This window comes from Chiloscyllium plagiosum, chromosome 26 (assembly GCF_004010195.1).
Source record: "Chiloscyllium plagiosum isolate BGI_BamShark_2017 chromosome 26, ASM401019v2, whole genome shotgun sequence".
NCBI lineage: Eukaryota > Metazoa > Chordata > Chondrichthyes > Orectolobiformes > Hemiscylliidae > Chiloscyllium > Chiloscyllium plagiosum.
This window is the reverse complement of record NC_057735.1, coordinates 34,871,169-34,892,312: the sequence shown is the minus strand read 5'-3', so window position 1 is coordinate 34,892,312 and position 21,144 is coordinate 34,871,169. Positions and strand designations below refer to the sequence as shown.

Genomic DNA, 21,144 nt, shown 5'->3' with positions numbered 1-21,144 from the left:
TTGGAGGATTTGAGCTATGTGGAGAGGCTGAACAGGCTGGGGCTGTTTTCCCTGGAGCATCAGAGGCTGAGGGGTGACCTTATAGAGGTTTACAAAATTATGAGTGGCATAGATAGGATAAATAGACAAAGTCTTTTCCCTAGGGTGGGGGAATTCAGAACTAGAGGGCATAGGTTTAGGGTGAGAGAGGAAAGATATAAAAGAGATCTAAGGGACAATTTTTTCAGACAGAAGGTGGTGCGTGTATGGAATGAGCTGCCAAAGGAAGTGGTGGAGGCTGGTACAATTGTAATATTTAAAAGGCATTTGGATGGGTATATGAATAGGAAAGGTTTGGAGGGATATGTGCCGGGTGCTGGCAGGTGGGACTAGATTGGGTTGAGATATCTGGTCAGCATGGATGAAGGGTCGAAGGGTCTGTTTCCATGCTGTACATCTCTATGACTCTATGACTCTATAATTATTTACTCTAGGTACAGAGATGTGCCACAGCAGGACTTCACTTGAAATTTCTTCATTTAGATCCCAGTTCCATGTAATCTGACAGCATTTAACATTCAAAGATGATGTAATCTCGTTATTGTCAAACAGCTATTATACAATGGTTACGTGAATTCACTACCTTTGAAATCCCACAATATGGTAATGACTACCTCCAGGAACCTTCATTCTCCTAATCTCCAACTTGTTGAGATCCTAACTGTAATCTCATTTTCTTGCCTTCCTCTTCAATCTATTCCATGGTTATGTTTGGGATGATATTGTAGCATGTAGTATCCAACAGTTAAGTTCGATGTATCAGTTACCTTGGGTCACAACCAGATCTGGAAAGAGACACAAAAATGTTTTTCAAGATGACTGTGTTCTGTGACACTTGCAGCTCCAAAATCTTCAATGCTGTGCACTTTCTAGCTGCTTTCTTTCCCTCATATGTGCCTTGAGCAAAATTAGGAGGATAGTGAAGTCTTCTTGCAAGTAATCTGATCCCTCTTTATGATTTGGAGGTGCCGGTGTTGGACTGGGTTGGACAAAGTTAAAAATCATACAACACCTGTTTATAGTCCAAAAAATTTATTTGGAGGCTCTAACATTTGGAGCGCTGCTTCTTCATCAGTTGGTTATCAACCACCTGATGAAGAAGCAGTGCCTCGAATGCTAGTGCCTCCAAATAAACCTGTTAGACTATAACCTGGTGCTGTGTGATTTTTAACTTGATCCCTCTTGATTTGCTTGAATAATTCTATACCTGTTGTATTATATATCACAGTTTGCATGACTGTATACCTTAATGAGATATGATCGTGATAACATCACTGTATGATAACATGTGACCTGAGAGTATAAAGTTCTCCAAATCCATCTTACTTTGTCACTTGAAGGATGACACACTTATTGAAGCATGCTACTCTTTGTAACCAAAAGCTTAATGTTAGACATGGATATGCCATGGATTCAATATTTGTATACATTACAGTTAATTGCAATAAATGTTTGATTTCAATTCCACAAGACCCATGCCCTAGTTTTTTTTTATCTTGCAAGGAATAATCTAAGCACTGCCACATTAGGTAAAGATAGTCTGCTGAAGACATGATGGTTAGAATTGCTAGCTGTCTATAAAATAACTGCAGTTCTCAGTAGCAAAGATATAGAAACCTAATTGAACACAGTCAATTGTAAGAAGATCCTGTTTGTGTATGATATACAAAGAAAGAAATATAACATAGCTGGAAATATAAATAATAAAGTTACATATTAGAGTAGAATTAAAAATAAATTTTAAGAACAAATGGGATGAGTTTTAAAACTGTCAGACACACTGAAAAGAACTATCATTATTATTCTTGCAAGCTGTCCCAGAAAGTTGATCAAAAGTAAGTAATCATATTCCTCAAAACCGATTCATTGTAAATGCAAGCACAAATAAAATTGAAAGTTGGCCACATTATATGAGATTAGCACAATCCAGTGAAAACTCATACATGTGGGTTAGCATCCTATAATGGTAATAAAACATTTACATGGGGCTTCCATAAAGGCAAACAGTGCAAGAATGGAAATATTGTTCCAGGAAAAATAAATCAATGACATTATTAGGCAAATGAAAATGAATGAAGTGTCATGGACTATTTATGAGACAGTAAATCAATGGGAATATAGTTGCACTGTTAGCAAGTCAATAGCATTACATTCCCTGTGAACTAGTTCTTTGCAAATCAGTATTTGGTATATTTTTTGAGGAGATGATGGCATAGTTGTGTTGCCAGTGGACTAAAAATCAAAGACACAGGTAATTTTCTGGGAACCTGGGTTTAAATGCCACCACAATAAATGGTGGAATTTGAATTTAATTAAATTCTGAAATTAAAAGTAAACTGATGACTACAGATTCAAGTAGTCAGGTCACCACCATCTTCTGAAAAACAACTAAGGATAGACAATAAATCTGGCCCAGCCAGCAAACCACACATCCAATGAATGGGTGAAACTACATGGGTCCTTTAACTTTCCTTTAATGTTAAATTCATCACCATTTGCCTCTATCCACTGTAAATTGTGCTCAGAAGACATCTACTAAGTATATTATCTTTAACTTCTACAGTTCAAAGATCTGAAATTATTTCTAAACAAAGGAGTGTCTTCATCAGACCAAATGGTTTATTCACCGACAATCAATGAATGACATTTTTTCAACAGTTTTATAAGTGTGGTGCAGGCAAAATAAAATATAATAGTTAGAAAACTGAATGTTGGGTAGCTTAATACAATTTTGTATTTGCATGATCATGCATCTTTTTTCTTCTTTATCTTCTTAAACTTTAAACATATAACAGAAAAAATAATCATCTTAAATATATGCTTATTTCAGGACAGGAGAAAGTGAGGACTGCAAACGCTGGGGATCAGAGTCAAGTGTGTGATGCTGGAAAAGCACAGCAGGTCAGGCAGCATTCAAGGAGCAGGAGAATTGACATTTCGGGCATACGTCCTTCATCCTGACCTCTTTCCTGATGAAGGGCTTATGCCCGAAACATCGATTCTCCTGTTCCTTGGATGCAGTCTTACCGGCTGTGCTTTTTAAGCACTACACTCACTTATTTCAGGACAGTTTCATTTAGACATATCTGGCACAAATTATATGTACAATCTCCATTAGTTCTTCTCCTTTGCACTATTTAAAACATTGCTAGAATTATTTTTAAATGTAAATGTGAAAGATGTGTTATTGATATATATGATGGTTAGAAAATTGCATTCAGTGTAAATCATTCGTACTAAACCCTCCAAGTTTGTTTACCATGTTTCTTTTAACAGTTAATTGTATGTTAAGTATATCAAATTAGTCATGATTATTCCAGTGATAATGTACCAACATTACCTTGAATCATAACTAGATTCAAATTTTGGCTATGTTTCCTACACATGTAAGCTCATTATGATTTTTTTTTAATGTGGAACCTACCGTCAAAGGTACTTGAGGCATTTGACACAACTGCATTGGTTAGTAGTAAAAGCAAGCATTAACTAGGATTGGTGCCAAGACCATTGGCAAAGACACTTTATACAGTAGCAGAAAGGCTGGTAGCATGTATATTATCTGATAAAATTTATGACCATTTAAAAAACAAACAATACTAAATAGATTTTAAGACAATGGTGAGGAGTATAAACTTATTTTCTAAAAATGTTCATTGAATCAAAGTTTCTGCAGCTTTTCACACAATCAGCCTAGTTAAAAGGATTGAGGTCTCACTTTCTGAATAGAAAGTTCCCAATTTTGGCTGTCCATAACAGGAAGGTAGGAAAATGACAAAAGACAGATGTTACATTCTGCTCCACAGGGAGGGAGGTCAAACTACCAGATAAGTCACAGCAGATTATTTGTATGTCCTGATTGTGAAATTACTTTTTTTCTCTTGTTCAGATACAGAAGACGAAGAAATCAAATAGCACATCTTTGTTACTTTCTAACTAATTTAACATCTTCATGTAATTGAAATAGGAATCAGGAGGAAATCTCTCTGCTGATTGGAGTTGTACCTAGGACAAAGGAAGATGGTGTTGCGGTTGGAGATCATTCTTCTCAGCCCCCGTCTGCAGGAGTTCCTCAGGGTAGTATCCTAGGCCCAACCACCTTCAGTTCCTTCATCAAGGACTTTCTCTCCATCATAAGGTCAGAAGTGTAGATGTTTGCAGATGATTGCACAATGTTCAGCACCATTCAACTTCTGAAATAATCAGTGACCATATTCAGCAAGACCTGCGTAATACTTTGCAGCCCACCAACTTGATACAAGCCACAATGTAGTTTAGTTGAACCATGGTGTTGATTGAGAGTCCCAGTGGAATGCATTGGTTGACATGGAAAGGTTAATCCTATAGTACTTCAAATTAAACTGTGTCAGTACAGTGAGAAATCACAGGAAACAGAGGAGGCAATGGCCTAATGGTATTATCTAGGAAATGCTATTGCTACATTGCTGATTCACATAAGGCAGTTATGCACATAAAGCATGATCAGTGTGTGGATTTTTTTTTGAATTCGTTCATGGGATGAGGGCATCGCTGACTTGCCCATTTTTTTTATTGTCCATCCCTAACTGCAGGTAAGAGTCAACCACTTTATTGTGCATCTGAAGTCACATGTAGGCTAGACCAAGTAAGGATAATAGTTTCCTTCCCTAAAGGACATTTATGAACCACTTGATTCATGGTCATTATTAGACTCTTACAGATTATTAGTGAATTCAAATTCCACCATCTGCCAAGGCAGGATTCAAATCCGGGTCCCCAGAACATTCCCTGGGTCTCTGGATTAACAGTCCAGTGATAACCCCACTTGGCCATTGCCTGCCCTGTTTCCCAGTCAAGGAGTGAAATCAAAACTCCAGGACTGTTTTCATCAAAAAAAGAGCTGGAGAACACAATATGTTTTCCTGGGTCAACAAGTTGAATGGAAGACCATTATCATAATTCCTTTGATTTTTCCTGAGCGACTTGCCTGTTGAAAACATGCATTTATGAATTTTTCATAATCAGCCCTGTGTTTTGGCTAACGAATGTTGATTTTATTTTGGGAATTCACAACGACACGCTTTTCTTAATAAAGCATGGTTAATTGCAAAACAAAACATAAAGTTGGATTAGTTAAAAATAACCAGAAAAAGAATTAACTTGAACGTTATTTCATTCTCCTCCATTAGTTTATTCCGCCGATGCTATTAAGATCATTTATTATTTCTCTCCTGCTTTAATTGAGTCCCTGTTTTTGAGGATGGCAGCTAAGACACGTTTTGCGACCAAGTTTGTGCTTGAGCGACAGCCACAAGGGACAGATAGCAACACTACCTGCGTTTATCGCTTTTCTTTCAACATTCGGCGCGGAGCCTTTGAACAATTCATTTCAAAGTAGTGACTGAGTGGAGTGTCGCGGCTGCACCAGAGCCTAATGCTTTGTGATGAGGAACGGTTCTGTTCAATTATAAATTCTCCAAATTATTAAACGCCAATCGCCAACAATCTCATTGAAGATTTGACATAGGACAGTTATTGGATCTGACAGTTTAATGAACTGAATTATTACAGTTGCAGTGGCAAATGTCCTGAAAGTTTTGGATTCCCTATATGGATTCACCAGAGCAAATTCACAAACAGAAGGTTGAGAGCTACCGTCCAGAAAGTGAATCGTTCATAACAGCATTAGCGAACATTTTTAGGGCAGTGGTAGTGTCCCTACCTTTGAGCCAAGAGGCCTGAATTCAAGACTCACTTCCCGCAGAGCTGTGCATTAATGTATCTGAACGGGCTCTCAGTAAATATCTTATCCAACAACTTATTTTAGTTCAGCACCCTAGGGTTCACAATATAATTAAACCTTCATCAAATGACTAGTGAATGTAACTTGCACAGAGTACAGAAATATCACTCCTTATCACTGTAAATGATAAACTATCAGTGTACTAAAATTATATGCACTCTCAGCTGCCATGCTGAAGTTCCGGCATCGGCTACAGAAACGCGGCAAGAGATCAGTGTTGTTAGAAATTAAATGGGGGCCCGCACAGTTCTAGGACTCTTCCCAAATTTAAAATATGTGTAAATATAATTTTGTACAAGTCAGAAATGCGTTCGGTTTGGATAGAGTCAAACTCCAATGTTTATTTGTTTCTTCATATCCTACCGTACAGAACCAAACTGCTTCAGTGATTATATATGTATTTTTATGAATCAAGTACATTTTTTAAAAATAGTGTCGTTAGCAATGTGTGCTGCATCATATGCGCATACAGAATAAACAAATAATGAGAACAGGACAAAAATATCCCAATCATATATTTGCTAAAGAGCCCCTCTGTTATTGACTGGGAGAAAAGTGCCGCTGCTAGCCTTCTCCTCCACTGAACAGATGTAATTTAAAAACAAGCTGTCGACATTTTAAAAAGAAAACAAAAAACATGTACTGAAATTGAGTTACAACACATAGTGAAAACGTTTCATTCAACTCAGTGCCTAAACTGTCTTCAATTTGGGAACATTCGCTTGTGTGACTGACTCCCCTGGGATCAATGGTTACGCTGAACACTTTGCAATTGTTGTTCTTTAATGGTACAATGGACTTTTGTCTGAGCCAAAATTGGTCCAATTCTGAAACTTTTTAAATAAAAATCTATCGAAATATTTAATGGCGGATTTGGAATCTATGACAGCGGGTGACATTGTAAATGTCTTTAGGATTCTAAATGAATGTTCATTTCCGTATTTCAGCAAGTTTCCACAAGATGGCACGCCAAGGTTATTTCTCCCTTGTGCTGAACGATTTACAAGAAGGATACGGGCAGCTTCCTGAATTCTGACAGGGGTCACCTTTTTGAAAAATGACCCTCACACTGATCTCAGGGTGCCTTTATAAACCTGGCGTTTCTACGTAGACGAATGAGAGCGTTCAGGCAGTATGCTGCAGGCATTTCACTGTCACTTTGAAAACAGCTGCTGGGTCTCTCGGCGTCAGGAGACTGAACAGCGCTCGCTGAGCTGCTAGCAATGGGGAGAAAATTCACTGTGGGGCTACGCGGCATTTTGAACTTACACCGTACTGTTACTAAGTATTGCTCAAATCTTAAATATCAATTTAAGTATTGCTCAAATCTAGATTATGCGAATTATCAATTTAGATTATGCGAATGTTGATTAAACAGGTCCTGCTTTCAGCTTTTAACCCTCAAACTTCTCAAACGTTGTCTGTTCCTCTTGGTAATTGTCTCCAAACCACACATTGACAAAGATTGTTTGCAGGTGTTCGATTGTTATTTTCATTTCATGTACAGTACTGAATTTTATCATTGAGGTCTTAGGTAAATAGAATCAAACTTTCATTGATTAGTTCATGTGTAAGATTAGATTAGATTACAGTGTAGAAACAGGCCCTTCGGCCCGCCGAAGCGAAACCCACCCATACCCCTACCCCTACATTTACCCCTTACCTAACACTACGGGCAATTTAGCATGGCCAATTCATTCACCTGACCCTGCACATCTTTTGTGACTGTGGGAGGAAACCGGAGCACCCGGAGGAAACCCACGCAGACACGGGGAGAACGTGCAAACTCCACACAGTCAGTCGCCTGAGGCGGGAATTGAACCTGGGTCTCAGGCGCTGTGAGGCAGCAGTGCTAACCACTGTGCCACCGTGTAAGTCAAACAAGAGCGCGTTGATCCTTAACAAGATCTGTCTACCGTGATAATGATAAAGCAAAGTCAGTCACTTTGAGACACCTGCACACTTAAAAGCAAAACTGGGCATTCCCCGCTTTGAATATTTTGGTGCTGATCCCACACTTGAATTTAAAAACTGAAATTGCTTGACAGTAATTTATTTAAAGGTGAATATGGCAAATCGATCTGTTCAACATGAAAATACAGGAAACAAACATGAGAATCAAACTGGGTGTCGGGATGGCATAACCAAAGTAGCATGAAACTACAGCTTTCATTTAGATCATGGGATCAAAAACGTTTCTGAAGGACACGTTCTGCTTTGTAAACTGGAAACTTTATTCTTTCAGTCGGCAAGTGAGACTAGGTCCGATTGGGATGTCTAGTCGGCGCGGACAGTTGGACCGATGGGTTTGTTTCCATGCTGTATCACTCTATGTCTGCAGTTCCAGACATTAAAGCAAAACGATACATGCGAAATTAAAAGGTTAGAGTTGGTCGAAAATCCAATCAAGTCACCAAATGTTGGAATGACAATTGCACACTGAAAGAGGTAGTTCGTGCTGCACAGTGAGTAACCTGAGCATGTAGTTTCAGGTTCAAATCCTGTCCTAGAACCTAATGGCCACAGAAAGTGCATTCATAACATGGTCAAAAATATTCCTTTGTCAACTTATCATTTTTGGCAAGCAGTAAGGGTGAGAGAGTTTTCTAATCAATTTGAAATGCTGCATCACCGAACTTTGCCATGATAAAAGAGTCCCGGAGCATGTTGTTGCTACATCTCCTTCACAGTTTGAAGGCCCTACAAGACAAACATCAAAAGACTTGGAATTGTTTTCTCCTACTGAGGTTATTGTTGCGATGTTCAGAAATGCCCTCTCCATTCGATATAGCTTCAAAAATTGATCGAATGCGCATGTTTCAAGGATGTGAACACGACAGCAGTCTGCTGATTCTCCTGTCACAGTCATGAAACTTAAATCCCTACATGGTAATGAATGTGGTGCAATATGTCATGTGTATACCATGTGAATCTTGTTACCAACTTTAGAAATAATCAGAATCCACAGAGAGGTGATGGGATCCCTTATATCACAGATCTCCAATGACATTTGGGTGGTGGCTAACATATTTGTAGAATGGATAGCTGATCGTTTGCTATTTAAAAAGGTTGCTACTCCTTCATTTATCATTTGAACATTTGTTTCAATGTGTGCTTATGTTGCATTTCACTATTATTGATTTATAATATTAAAATAATAACCCAGACTTTTTTCTTTAAAAAGTCTGTTATTATTTTAATATTATTAATCAATTTAAAAAGTCAAAAAATAAACAATTAGATCACAAATTAGAAAATTCAATTTTATCACTACCAAAGCTGAGTGCTGATGCAGTAAATTACTTTTAGACTCCTATTATATTCCTGAGAAATTTGTAGTATAAACGTAATGCTACTTAATCTGGAGATAATTTATTCTGATGATTAACTTTGTAACATTCTCTTAACTCCCTTGGCAGGATAAAGGCGCATTGTTTTAGTTTGTAATTTCACTTCAGTTTGATAACATCAGTGACCATTTAATAAATATTGATGTTTTGGAATGTAATATTATTTAAATAGAATCATATAGCACGGAAACAGGCACATTGGTTCAACCAGTCCATGCTGACCAATTTTCCCAAACTAAACTAATCCCACTTGTCTGCATTTGGCCCATATCCCTTTAGACCTTTCCTATTCATGTACCTATCTGAATGCCTTTTAAACATTGTAACTGCATCTACCACTTCGTCTGGCAGTTCATTCCACTTACGAACCATCCTCTGTGAGAAAAATATGCCCCTCCAGACGCTTTTAAATTTTTCTCCTCTCACCTTAAAATATGTCCCCTAGTTTTCAACTCAGTCACCCTAGGAAAAAAAGACCTTTGCTATTCACCTTATCTATACCCCTTATAAATTTATAAACCTCTATAAGGTCACCCTTCAACTTCTTATGCTTCGGTGAAAAAGGTCTCAATCTATCCAGCCTCTCCTTATACCTCAAACTCTCCAGACCTGGCAACATCCTGGTAAACCTTTTCAGAATCCTCTCCAGTTTAATAATATCCTTCCAATAGAAGGGTGACCAGAGTTGGTACACAGTACTCCAAAAGTGGCCTCACCAACATCCTGCACAACCACAAAAAGATGTCTCAACTCCTATACTCAATAGTCTGAGCAATGCTGGCAAGTGTGCTATACACCTTCTTAATCGTTTTGTCTACCTGTGGCACAACTTTCAAAGAACTATGTATCTACTCTGATAATTACTTAGGTATGTTTGATTATTTGGAACGCTTAATTCATTTCTCCATCTTTTGCCAGGTAACTGCATTATATGCAAAAAATTGTGATGCAAGGGCTTAGTACTGTACAATTTTAATAATTTGTTCATTTTTGGAATGTGGGCATCACTGGCTGGCCAGTATTTATTGCCTATCCCTAGTTGCCCTTGAGAAAGTGACAGTGAGCTGCTTTCTTGAATGTAAGGTAGTTAGATAAGTGTACATGTTAGTGGGCTTGGTTTCAGAAAGGCTTCAAATATTACTTTGTACTCTATTGAACACATGATTCAAAATAGAATTACATAAGTGCATGTAATCCAGGTGAGAATCCCTTTTGATTTGTCAAATAAAATATTTCTCCTGTGTTTGATAAAGGCATTTGGTTAATCTGGCAAGCTTTGGTTCAAAAATATTTTGCACTTATGTAGAGTAATTTTTTTTGGGGACACACAGACAGATTTGTCAAAGTAATTATTCAGGTAAAACAGATGCATGTGTTTGCAATAGCTGACCAGAGGAAGCTGTTTAGTGGCCAGACATACACAGCAATAAGTTGATATCATGAATAAACTTATGGACAGACATCTACATTAGAGCATCAACCAATTAAACATGCATCAATTGAGTCTCCTCAGTGGATCAATTTCTTACGTTTTGAGGGTTTAATTCATTATACATATCAGCAATTTCCATTTATGATGTAAATGTTTTGGAATTTTGAAGTAAGAGAAGTGAAACTTGAACAAATGGCAAGTCATACACAAATAAATTAATGTTAATGAGTTCTTTTAGGAAATACTTTTTTAAGTGTCACTAGTTTAAGATGCCGATAATCTTGCATCCATGATTATAAATTAAATATTTTATTACATTCTGAAATATTTTGGATCACCTAATTTGATTTTTAAATTTTGAGCGAATTTATCAGAAATCTGAAATAAATTCAGAAAGGGCTGGAGAAACTCAGCAAGTCTGGTAGTGTCTGTAGAGTGAAAAACTGAGTTGATCTTTTGATTTTTCTTCAGAATTTGATGTTTTTTTTGATGGTAGTATGCAAACTGACAAAACACTATATTTCATTTGTAGATCATTTTTGAAGAACCAATGTTGATTTTTTGATTTTGTTCACAGATTAAAATTTTCACATTTCAAAATCCAGTATCAGTTTCTGAACTTGCATAAATTTCCAATCTAATATTGTATTTGGTTAGGGCCTTTACATAATATTTTAATTGCATATGCCCATTCAAGTCAAAATGCACCTTGAGTTTTATTAAATTCCCTCTAGACTTCTGTTGTATCAATTGTATAACCACATTAATTGTCTGTAACTTGCAGTGCCTTCTTGAAATGTTCTTTTATACAAATGTGGGTGATGTGATGATAAAATTGAGGGCCATGTATGCCTTTGTAAACAGCTTCAGCATTATACATCAAAATTGTCTCTTTCTTTTAGATAAACACTTACATAAATAATGAGACTTTTAAAAAAAATGAATTTATTTATTTTGCTGCTCGATTTCTAATGCTGCTAACCACAGAAAAACTGTGAAAAATCAAGTAGATTGTTAAAAGTTATATTGACAGAACTGTAAATTCAGAAGCGAAAAAATATATGTCAAACTGGTAGCTCAAGACTTAAAATAAATGATAGATAAATAAAACAGGTTTATTTATAACAGTGGCTGGTGCTGCACGCATGATGGATGTACCTTTCACTGCACACCTGCGCATCTGCTTCATTCGCAACCTCCTCCTCTACACCAGATGGCACTGTGCTCGGCGTCGAATCTCTGGCGAGTTTTAATCTATGTAAACAATGCATCCGAACCTGATGGGCGACAGGTGACTGATCGACATGCGCATTATCCAATAACCGATGGAGGAGGCAGTAATCCCCGCTGTGACGGGCTCTCAGCATGTGGGTGGTGTCCAATGACCGCGGGGGAGGGGCGGGTTCTGCGCGCGCCGGGTTGGCTGGACCGGCGGCGGCGGCCGTTTGTTGTTTTTGGGGGGGGGGCGGGGTGTTGTTTGGGGAGTGAGTGCGGTGGGAAGATGGCGGATGATCGGAAGCGGGCGGACAACGCGAAACATCGGCGGGGGGAGCAGCTTAAGCGATGGCTGGGTTCCGAGACCGACCTGGAGCCGCCCGTCTTCAAGAAGAAGAAGACCCGAGTCAAGTTCGACGACGGTGCCGTGTTCCTGGCCGCCTGCTCGAGCGGTGATACCGAGGAGGTGAAGCGGCTGCTGGACCGCGGGGCTGATATCAACTACGCCAATGTGGATGGGCTGACGGCGCTGCACCAGGTACGGCCGGCACGACTGGCCTGGCCTGGCCTGGAGTGAATGTATAGGGTTGTCCTCCATCTCCCCTTCTGCACAGCAGACATTCGGTGCGGCAGGAGACCCCATTGACCCGCCCTTCATTCAGGCAACTGCTGTGCCATTGCCAGTGCGATCAATGTGGTTATGGTTTGTTTGCATTCCCTGTTGTTGCAGGTGGTCCAGGGCTTTCTCCAAGCGCATTGGTGCTGCAAGGGCTGAGGTTTCCCTTCTATCTCCGTTCACTGAAATTAATTGCAGTTGATGTTACGAATTTTGTCTCCAGTGATCTCATTCACCAGTATCTGACCTACTCATTTCCCGATTCTTTCCCTCTGTCCCCTTTTGTGAGCCGATGGCAAAAGTAAGGATACAACGGTATCCCGCAGCCAAACATACGCTTAAGATATTAGGATCACCAGTGACGGTTCCTACATAGAGTGCAGTACCTTTTACACAAGGAAACGTCCTTCTGCGTTATGATGTGTTTGATATCGGGCTTTTAAATGTTAGAGCTGCAGTTAACAAAAGTCCCATTTTACAGACTTGTCTATTTAAGGACACTGTGTTAATTTGGATATGAATTAATTTATTTCGCCACGTGCTGTTTTTGATGTACCAAACATAAGCAAACTTGGAATTCAAAGTATTTTCAGTCAAAAGAAAGTGAACAAACACTACGTTCCTATACTAATTTAGTGACTATGTTTTAACATGGTAGTTTGGCAGGTATTTTGAGACAAGATTAGAGTGGTGCTGGAAAATCGATGTTTCGGCCAAAAGCACTTCAAGATTTCCTGATGAAGGGCTCCTGCCCGAAACGTCGATCTTCCTGCTTCTCGGATGCTGCCTGACCTGCTGTGCTTTTCCAGCACCACTCTAATCTTGTCTCTGATCTCCAGCATCTGCAGTCCTCACTTTCGCCTAGATATTTTATAAGTCAAGTACTCTATTGGCTATAGGAGTTACGTAGCTTGAAAAGCAGTGCAGGGGGAAAATTGTTTTTAATCAATGATTCTAGTTGCTTGTGCATTTAAAATCACAACTCTACTTCAGTTGCCTTGGCTCCCAAGTTTTAGTGTTCCTTCTAGCTCTTTGCTTGTCTACCTGACTGCCTGTTATTAAAACACTTCTTAAAACCTATTTCTCTCCATATCTGTGAATATTGACTTGAATGTCATTATGTGGTACTGTCATGCTTTTTTTTATAATAGTCTTGTAAAGCATCTCAATGTTTAATTTTGTTAAAGGTGCTAAATATTGAATTGTTGGTATTTTCATTCTGTTATCATGTCATAACTATCTCTTTAAAATGTTGTCATATGGTTTAAAACCAAGCAGTTAAGTTTATCAGCTGTAATAATGGTTCGTGACCTTAAGGGAAAATTGTTTGTCCTGATGAGAAGTAGGAGATCTGCTGCCAAGATTTAGTAATGTAAGAATCATAGCCTAAATATGCAGTGAGAGCATGTGGGAAGATCCTTAGTGATGCACTTTGCTGCACTGTAATGAGTTGTCATCAGATTCATTTAAATACTAATACAGGCTAATATTATTCAGTTTTTGTTTATTTGTATTTGGGGCATGCAAACGCTGTAAAATGGTTACAAGTTTGGTACATTAGTTTTGCAAAACCTGCCTCAGTTCTAATCAGCATTGTTTATGTAGTTGGTATTGCTTTTCTTCTGTGTCTGTGTGGACAATGTTATCATCTAATACAGTAACTCGCTGCTGTTAGAATTGACATGCTTTTTTTTTACTAGAACACTAAATTGGCACTTAAACTTGCAACAATTTACAGTACACAATTAGATTGCATTTTCAAGGGGTTAATGTAAATTGACATGGTTTGGTCATTAAAACTAAATCCAAATGTCAGATGTAGACAAATCATAAGAATATGTTTCTCAGAATCAACTTTTGCATACAGTTTTCCTTGTATTAATGAATAGTTTAGTTAGATTGACAGTGGATTTACACAAACTTCTGATGCAAAATGAGAAAGGCATGAAAACCAGATAGTTTTAAGTGTGCTAATCTATAGAAAGAGATTAAGACAAGGTTTGAGTAAAGATTTGTAGCTCGGGTGCTGGTTGATGAGGTTGTGGCTTTGTTCGCTGAGCTCGGAAGTAGATTTGCAGATATTTTGTCCCCTGTTGAGGTGACGTTTTCAGTGCTTTGGAGGCTCCTGTGAAGTGATGCTGTACTGTGCCTTCTCGAATTTATTTGGTTCTGTTCCTGCTGCTTCCAGTTGCCGGTTCTGGTTGTTCGTTGTATATTGGGTCTAGGTCTATGTATTTGTTGATGGAGTCCGTGGATGAGTGCCATGCTTATAGAAATCCTCTGGCTGTCCTCTGTTTAGCTTGTCCAATGATTATTGTGTTGTCCCAGTCAAATGTTTGGGCCTTGTCATCTGTGTGTGTAGCTCCTAGGGACAGCTGTTTGTGGTGTTTAGTGACTAGTTGGTGTTCGTGAATACGGATTGCTAATTGTCTGCCTGTTTGTCCAGTGTAGTGTTTTGTGCAGTCTTTGCATGGACTCCTGTAAATTACGCTAGTCTTGCACATGATGGATATGGTTCTGGTGAATTATTGGTGAGTCTGAGGTAGCAAGAATACAGAATGGTGAATGTGCCACAAAAGTGTACAGAAAAGCTGCACATGGACCAGATATTGAACTACAACAGCAACTGCCTAAACACACATAAGAGAACCTTCATTAGGACCCTGTTCAAGAGGGCTACAAACACTGCAGCACTCCTGACCTGTGAAGAGAACAACATCTCTACAGAGTCTTTACCAAGAACGGATATCCCCGCAACTTCATCTGCAGATGCCACACAGATAAACAATGCGACAAGGACATGCTGCAACCCAACACATTAACCACTCTATCTTGTATAAAAAAAGTCTCAGAACTGACAGCTAGACTTCTCTGACCACTTGGATTCATGACAGCCCATAAACCGACAGCCACACTCAGACAGTGACTCACCACAACAAAAGATTCTACAACATCATGTGCAAGATTAACGTAATTTACAAGATTCCATGCAAAGACTGCATGAAATATTATATAGGACAAACAGGCAGGCAACTAGCAATTTGCATTGTCGAACACCAACTTGCCACTAAACGCCACAACTAGCTGTCCCTAGTAGCTATATACATAGATGATAAGGACCACAAGTTCAACAGAGACAACACAATGATCATAGGTCAAGCTAAACAGAGAACAGCCAGAGAATTTTTAGAAGCATGGCACTCATCCACAGGCTCCATCAACAAATACACAATATACTGGCTTCTGCAACAAACAACTGGACGCAGTAGGAATGGAAACAAACAAATTCCAGAAAACACAGTACAGCATCGCTTCACAGAAGGCTCCAGAGCACTGAAGATGTCATCTAGACAGGGACAAAACATCTGTAAATCAACTTCCCAGCTTGGCGAATGTACCCACGACCATGGCAAGAGATTACGACAGTTAACTTTCTCTTTGCTCAGGCACTGGAGAATGGCACTAATGAGTGAAATGTATGTTGATATGTCGAGATCTGTGTCATTACATCTATGTGTACTATTTTCATTTCTGTCATGAGGTTTCTGGTTATGAGAGAACATCTTTGTTTTCCTGTGCTTTACAAGTTTGCCAATTAATATTTACTTACATGTGCAGTTTGTAAGTGTGTTAGTAAAATAAAATTGAGCTTCAATGAGCATTCAATAATTCCAATGAGGATTAATTCAACTGAACTCTGTGTGAAGGCAGCAATTCAGTTTATTGAATTAGAGAGCTATTATTTTCAAACATGGTACATTATTTTTGTATGGATGACATTCAGTGACTACATCATGGGCGTTTGCAGAATAATCAGTGCCAGTGAGTGAAGTGCCTTTTGTACTAAACTATTAATACTGCTATATTAGAAAGTGACTATTTGATGATTTTCTTTGGTAGTTAGACTTACTATATGTTTAGGAAGTATGAAGATTATTTAAAAATTGAGTGCTTTTCATTATATGTTCTGAAACTAGTGTACTACACAGAATTAATTTAATAGGATGCTTTGAAATTGTATTCATAAACCATTTCCTTTAGTGTTTATATGAGCAATCCATTGAAATTTGAGAATTAACATATGCTGAATTTACTTAACCTTTGAAATACTAACAATTATTTCTTTACTCATTGGGAGTTTTCCTGGCAAAGAAATTTATTGAGAAAGTAGCACAGTCACGGGAGTAGAAGGAGGTTGTACTTTATCCAGAGTTGTTGATCATGAGCAACTGTATAATGAATACTCATCCTTCGCTTGTCTGTTTCTGCACAAATGCTGGCAGATTGGACGAGATTAATTTAGGATATCTGGCGGCATGGATGATTTGGTCCAAAGGGTCTGTTTCTGAGCTTTACAAGTCTATGCCTCTATGAGGGAACTAAATGTATTTCTAAGTTTGCAGATGACCCAAAGCTGGTTGTGTCAAAGCAGAGATGCTTCAGTGTGATTTGGACAAGTTGAGTGGGCAAATGCGTGGCAAATGAAGTATCATATAAATATGAGATTATTCACTTTAGTAACTTAAACAGGAAGGCAGATTATTATCTGAATTGTGATAGTTGGAAAAGGAGAAGTGCATCAAGACCTGGATGCCCTGGTACACCAGAAAGGTTGAGAGTAAGCATGCAAATGCAGAAAGTCGTGAATAGGTAAATGGATTGTTAGCCTTCAGAACAAGAGAATTGGAATACATGAGCAGTTGTTGTGACCACACCTGGAATATTGTGTATCGTTTTTGGTCTCCTTCTTTGAGGTAGGATATTCTGGCCATGGAATGCAACAAAGGTTTTCCAGCCTGATTTCTGGAATGGCAGGACTGACACGTGAAGATGTTAAAGTATCTATTCAAGACAGCTCTGGGAATTTCTGATGGACTTGACTGTAGCCTCTCTTGGTTCGTCCCAGAGATTATACTCTGAAAGGCTGGAATATAAAACTCTTACAGACAGTTTAGTTTAAATTATTACCTTTATTTACCAATGGCATCAGTGTTACACTATAACGTAGCTCAAGTCTGGTTTGCAGGTATCTAAGGTTCTAAAACCTTTAGAAGAGTCGTGGCGCCAACTCTTACCCCTGAGAGCTCTCTCAGGCTACTTCCCTTTATTGTTGCAAATAAGGACTCTTTATACAGAAATTGGTATTAAAATTACAAAAACACCACATGTCCTTAATCAGATAAGCAGCAATAAAATGGCAAAAGTTTGCAGAGGAAGAGAAACTCATTGACAGGTTTGATTACGCTTGACAAATTAAGCTATGTGCACATCAAAGTGGGAAATCTTGATCCAGCCAAGCCCCAAATGGCTGATTGCTTTGCTTTGGCTAGATAACCTTCCCTTTTAACAGTACATCATAACGAGGGACTGAGGAATGGTCCTGATGAAGGACTCCTGCCCGAAATGTCGATTTTCCTGCTCCTCGGATGCTGCCTGACCAGCTGTGCTTTTCCAGCACCACTCTAATCTTCAGCATCTGCAGTCTTTACTGTTGCTTATAATGAGGGACTAGTCTAAACTATGTGGAAAGGACATGAGGTAACCTTACTCAGCTAACATGGCCAATATCATTGTCCTACAAAATGGCTTTTTCTTTTAAAATCATCTTCGATTCCCAGAATGCAAATTAAATTCATAACCTTCCCGGATCTGGAGCTCCAGGGAACAACATACAAACATTCAGTCCATGGCAAGCCAGTGTTCACTCAAATCAGACCAAAAAAGGTTAATCTTTCCACCAGCTTCTGTTCCCTCTCCCCCTCTGTCCCTTGAACCCTTCAATCAGTGAGTGTAATTTACAGAAGAATGTTTTCTCTCTCACTCACACATGAAATCTTCCAACTTTCAGCCTTCATGTTTTCCTAGCCTGTAAGGGTAATGAAACATTCACTTCCCAGAGCAGTCAAGATGAGGAAGCTGAGCTTCATAAATTCAAATCTGCTCAGTGTGGTATCCATGCAAATGTATCAGGATTGTTCTATTATGTGCATATTCCACTCAGCTTATTAAATTACAAGTTATTTTCCGACTGAGTGAGTTTTGTTGAGAGTTTTTGATATAAACCAGCAATTTAGTTATCCAACATCGTATTCTGAAATATGTGCCTCCAGCTTCCGGTGTGGAAAAAAGTACTGCCACACATTCCACAAGTGAACATATGTTATCACCTTATTTACACCGATCCATTGACACAAAGAACAGAAGTCCCCAATTCTTCTGACCAAGCACTTTCCCACATTCTCTGCAGCAAATTTATCTCATTTAAGGCTGCATGCTTTCTCAAAGACATACTGAATTGGTTCGGACTATATTCAGGAGAGTTTAACGGAATGGGGAAGGTCAGAGGGAGTGGCTAAAATTACTGCCTCAGCTCCAGGAATCCGGGTTTGATTTGAGCAATGGGCCCACTGTCTGTGTGGAGTTTGCATGGTCTCCCTGTGTTTGCATGGGTATCCTCAGGATGCTGCAGTTTGCTCCCATAGTTCAAAAAGATGTGCAGGTTAAGTGGCTTTTTGGAGGGTCAGTGCAAATCCCATTGGCTAAACAGCCTTTTTCTGCCCTGTAGTCATTCTGTGATCTCGATGAAACCTATATAAATTCAAACAGGTCTAGATAGGGTAAAGAGCTGAAAATGTGTTGCTGGAAAAGCGCAGCAGGTCAGGCAGCATCCAAGGAGCAGGAGAATCGATGTTTCGGGCTTACTGAAGAAGGGCTCAATGCCCGAAACGTCGATTCTCCTGCTCCTTGGATGCTGCCTGACCTGCGCTTTCCAGCAACACATTTTCAGCTCTGATCTCCAGCATCTGCGGTCCTCACTTTCTCCTCGATAGGGTAAATACAGGAATGATGTGCCTGAAGACTGGGGAGCCTAGAAGCTGCAAACGCAGTAAAGTATATGGGATAGCTACTTTAGGTCTGAGGTAAGAAGAAATTTCTTCACCCAGAGTGTGGTGAGTCTGTGGGGTTCTCTGCTGTGGAAAGTGTTTGAGGCCGAAATATTGAATGTTTTTCAAGAAAGGGTTGAATAAAGTTCATAGGCTATCAGGAGCAACGGTATGTGGAGAATGCGCAAACAAGGGCACTGAGTTGGATGATTAGCTATGATCATATTGAAGGATTGAATGGGTGACTCCTACTTTCTCTATCTGTATGTAAGAAAATCTAGAACTGGGTTGGCATAGTTTAAAAAAAAGAGAGGTCACCCATTTAAGTCAGAGGTGAGGAGCAAAGTTGCCTAAGTGTTGAGTCTTTGGAATTCCCTTCCTCAAAAGGGAATGGATACAGAATCTTTAAATATTTTTAATGCAGATATAGGTATATTCTTGAATACTAAGGGTTGGGACATTATCGAACTTTGCAGGAATGTAGTGTTTAGGTTAAAATGAGATCAGCCATGCTCTTAGTGAATGGCAGAGCAGACTCAAAGGGCTAAGGTGGTCTAGTCATTTTCATATGTTTGTGAAAGCATTGAATGATTGGTTATAGTTATTGCCACGTTGTCATAGAGCCTGTTTCTATGCTGTATGACTCCTCGGTACACCATGTCTAGGTCAACAAACACCAAACCACACTAATTCCATTTACCTGCATTTGGTCCTCAGCCTACTACACCCTGGTATTTTAAGTACTCCTCCAGATAACAACTTTTGAGAAGATTTGTTGCTCAGGCTGAGGTTCTGGATGTAGGTTTGCTCTCTGAGCTGGAAGATTTTGTTTTCAGACGTTTCGTCACCATACTAGGTAACATCGTCAGTGAGCCGCTGGTGGCATGGCCCGCTTTCTATTTGTGTTTAGGCTTCCTTGGGTCGCTGATGTCATTTCCTGTTTTTTTTTTCTCAGGGAGTGGTAAATGGGATCCAAGTCAATGTGTTTGTTGATAGAGTTCCGGTTGGAATGCCATACTTCTAGGAATTCTTGTACGTGTCTGTTTGGCTTGTCCTAGGATGGATGTATTGTCCCAGTTGAAGTGGTGTCCTGCCTCATTTGTGTGTAAGGTTACTAGTGAGAGTGGATTATGTCTTTTTGTGGCTAGTTGATGTTCAACCGGAACTCTATCAACAAACATTGACTTTATCCCATTTACCATCCCCTGAGAAAAAGAACAGGAAATAACATCACCACAGGAAAAGCAACCCAATGAAACCTAAACAAGTAAATAGAAAGCAGGCCATGCCACCAGTGCTTCATCCAGAGGCTTACTGATGATGTAACCTAGTATGGTGACGAAACGTCTGAAAACGAACCTTCCAGCTCAGCGAGCAAACCTATATCCAGAAACCATCCAGATGCTGCTTAAATATTACAAAAGTATCTGCATCTACGACCTTATCAGGGAGCACAATCCATATTTCTGACATCTGTGTGAAAAGTTTTTATCTCCTCTAAATCACTTGCCCCTTACCTTAGACTTGCATTCTCTGATCTTAGACACATGTGCCATAGAGTCCTATAAATGTACAGCATGGAAACAGACCCTTCGGTCCAACCCGTCCATGCCGACCAGATATCTCAACCCAATCTAGTCCCACCTGCCAGCACCCGGCCCATATCCCTCCAAACCCTTCCTATTCATATACCCATCCAAATGCCTCTTAAGTGTTGCAATTGTACCAGTCTCCACCACAACCTCTGGCAGGTCATTCCAGACACATACCACTCTCTGCGTGAAAAGGTTGCCCCTTAGGTCTCTTTTATATCTTTCCCCTCTCACCCT

At 39.3% G+C, this 21,144-nt stretch overlaps 2 protein-coding genes across 3 annotated transcripts in view; one reads left to right on the top strand and one right to left on the bottom strand.

The window, feature by feature from the left end:
• Positions 1-5,818, bottom strand: part of LOC122563242 (adenosine receptor A1-like) — a 128,977-nt gene extending 123,159 nt beyond the window's left edge. Inside the window, exons 1-2 of the mRNA XM_043716860.1 lie at positions 5,738-5,818; positions 623-824 (exon numbers count right to left, since the gene is read on the bottom strand). Coding sequence (XP_043572795.1) covers positions 623-669 — 47 coding nt within the window. The 5' untranslated portion in view covers positions 670-824; positions 5,738-5,818. The remainder of the gene's footprint in view (positions 1-622; positions 825-5,737) is intronic.
• Positions 5,819-11,566: 5,748 nt separating this feature from the next.
• LOC122563241 (protein phosphatase 1 regulatory subunit 12B-like) overlaps positions 11,567-21,144 on the top strand; it is a 282,450-nt gene continuing 272,872 nt past the window's right edge. The window contains exon 1 of one of the 2 annotated variants that reach the window (XM_043716857.1): positions 11,567-12,353. In XM_043716857.1, coding sequence (XP_043572792.1) covers positions 11,814-12,353 — 540 coding nt within the window. In that variant the 5' untranslated portion in view covers positions 11,567-11,813. The remainder of the gene's footprint in view (positions 12,354-21,144) is intronic. The other variant, XM_043716856.1, reaches the window with a different exon arrangement.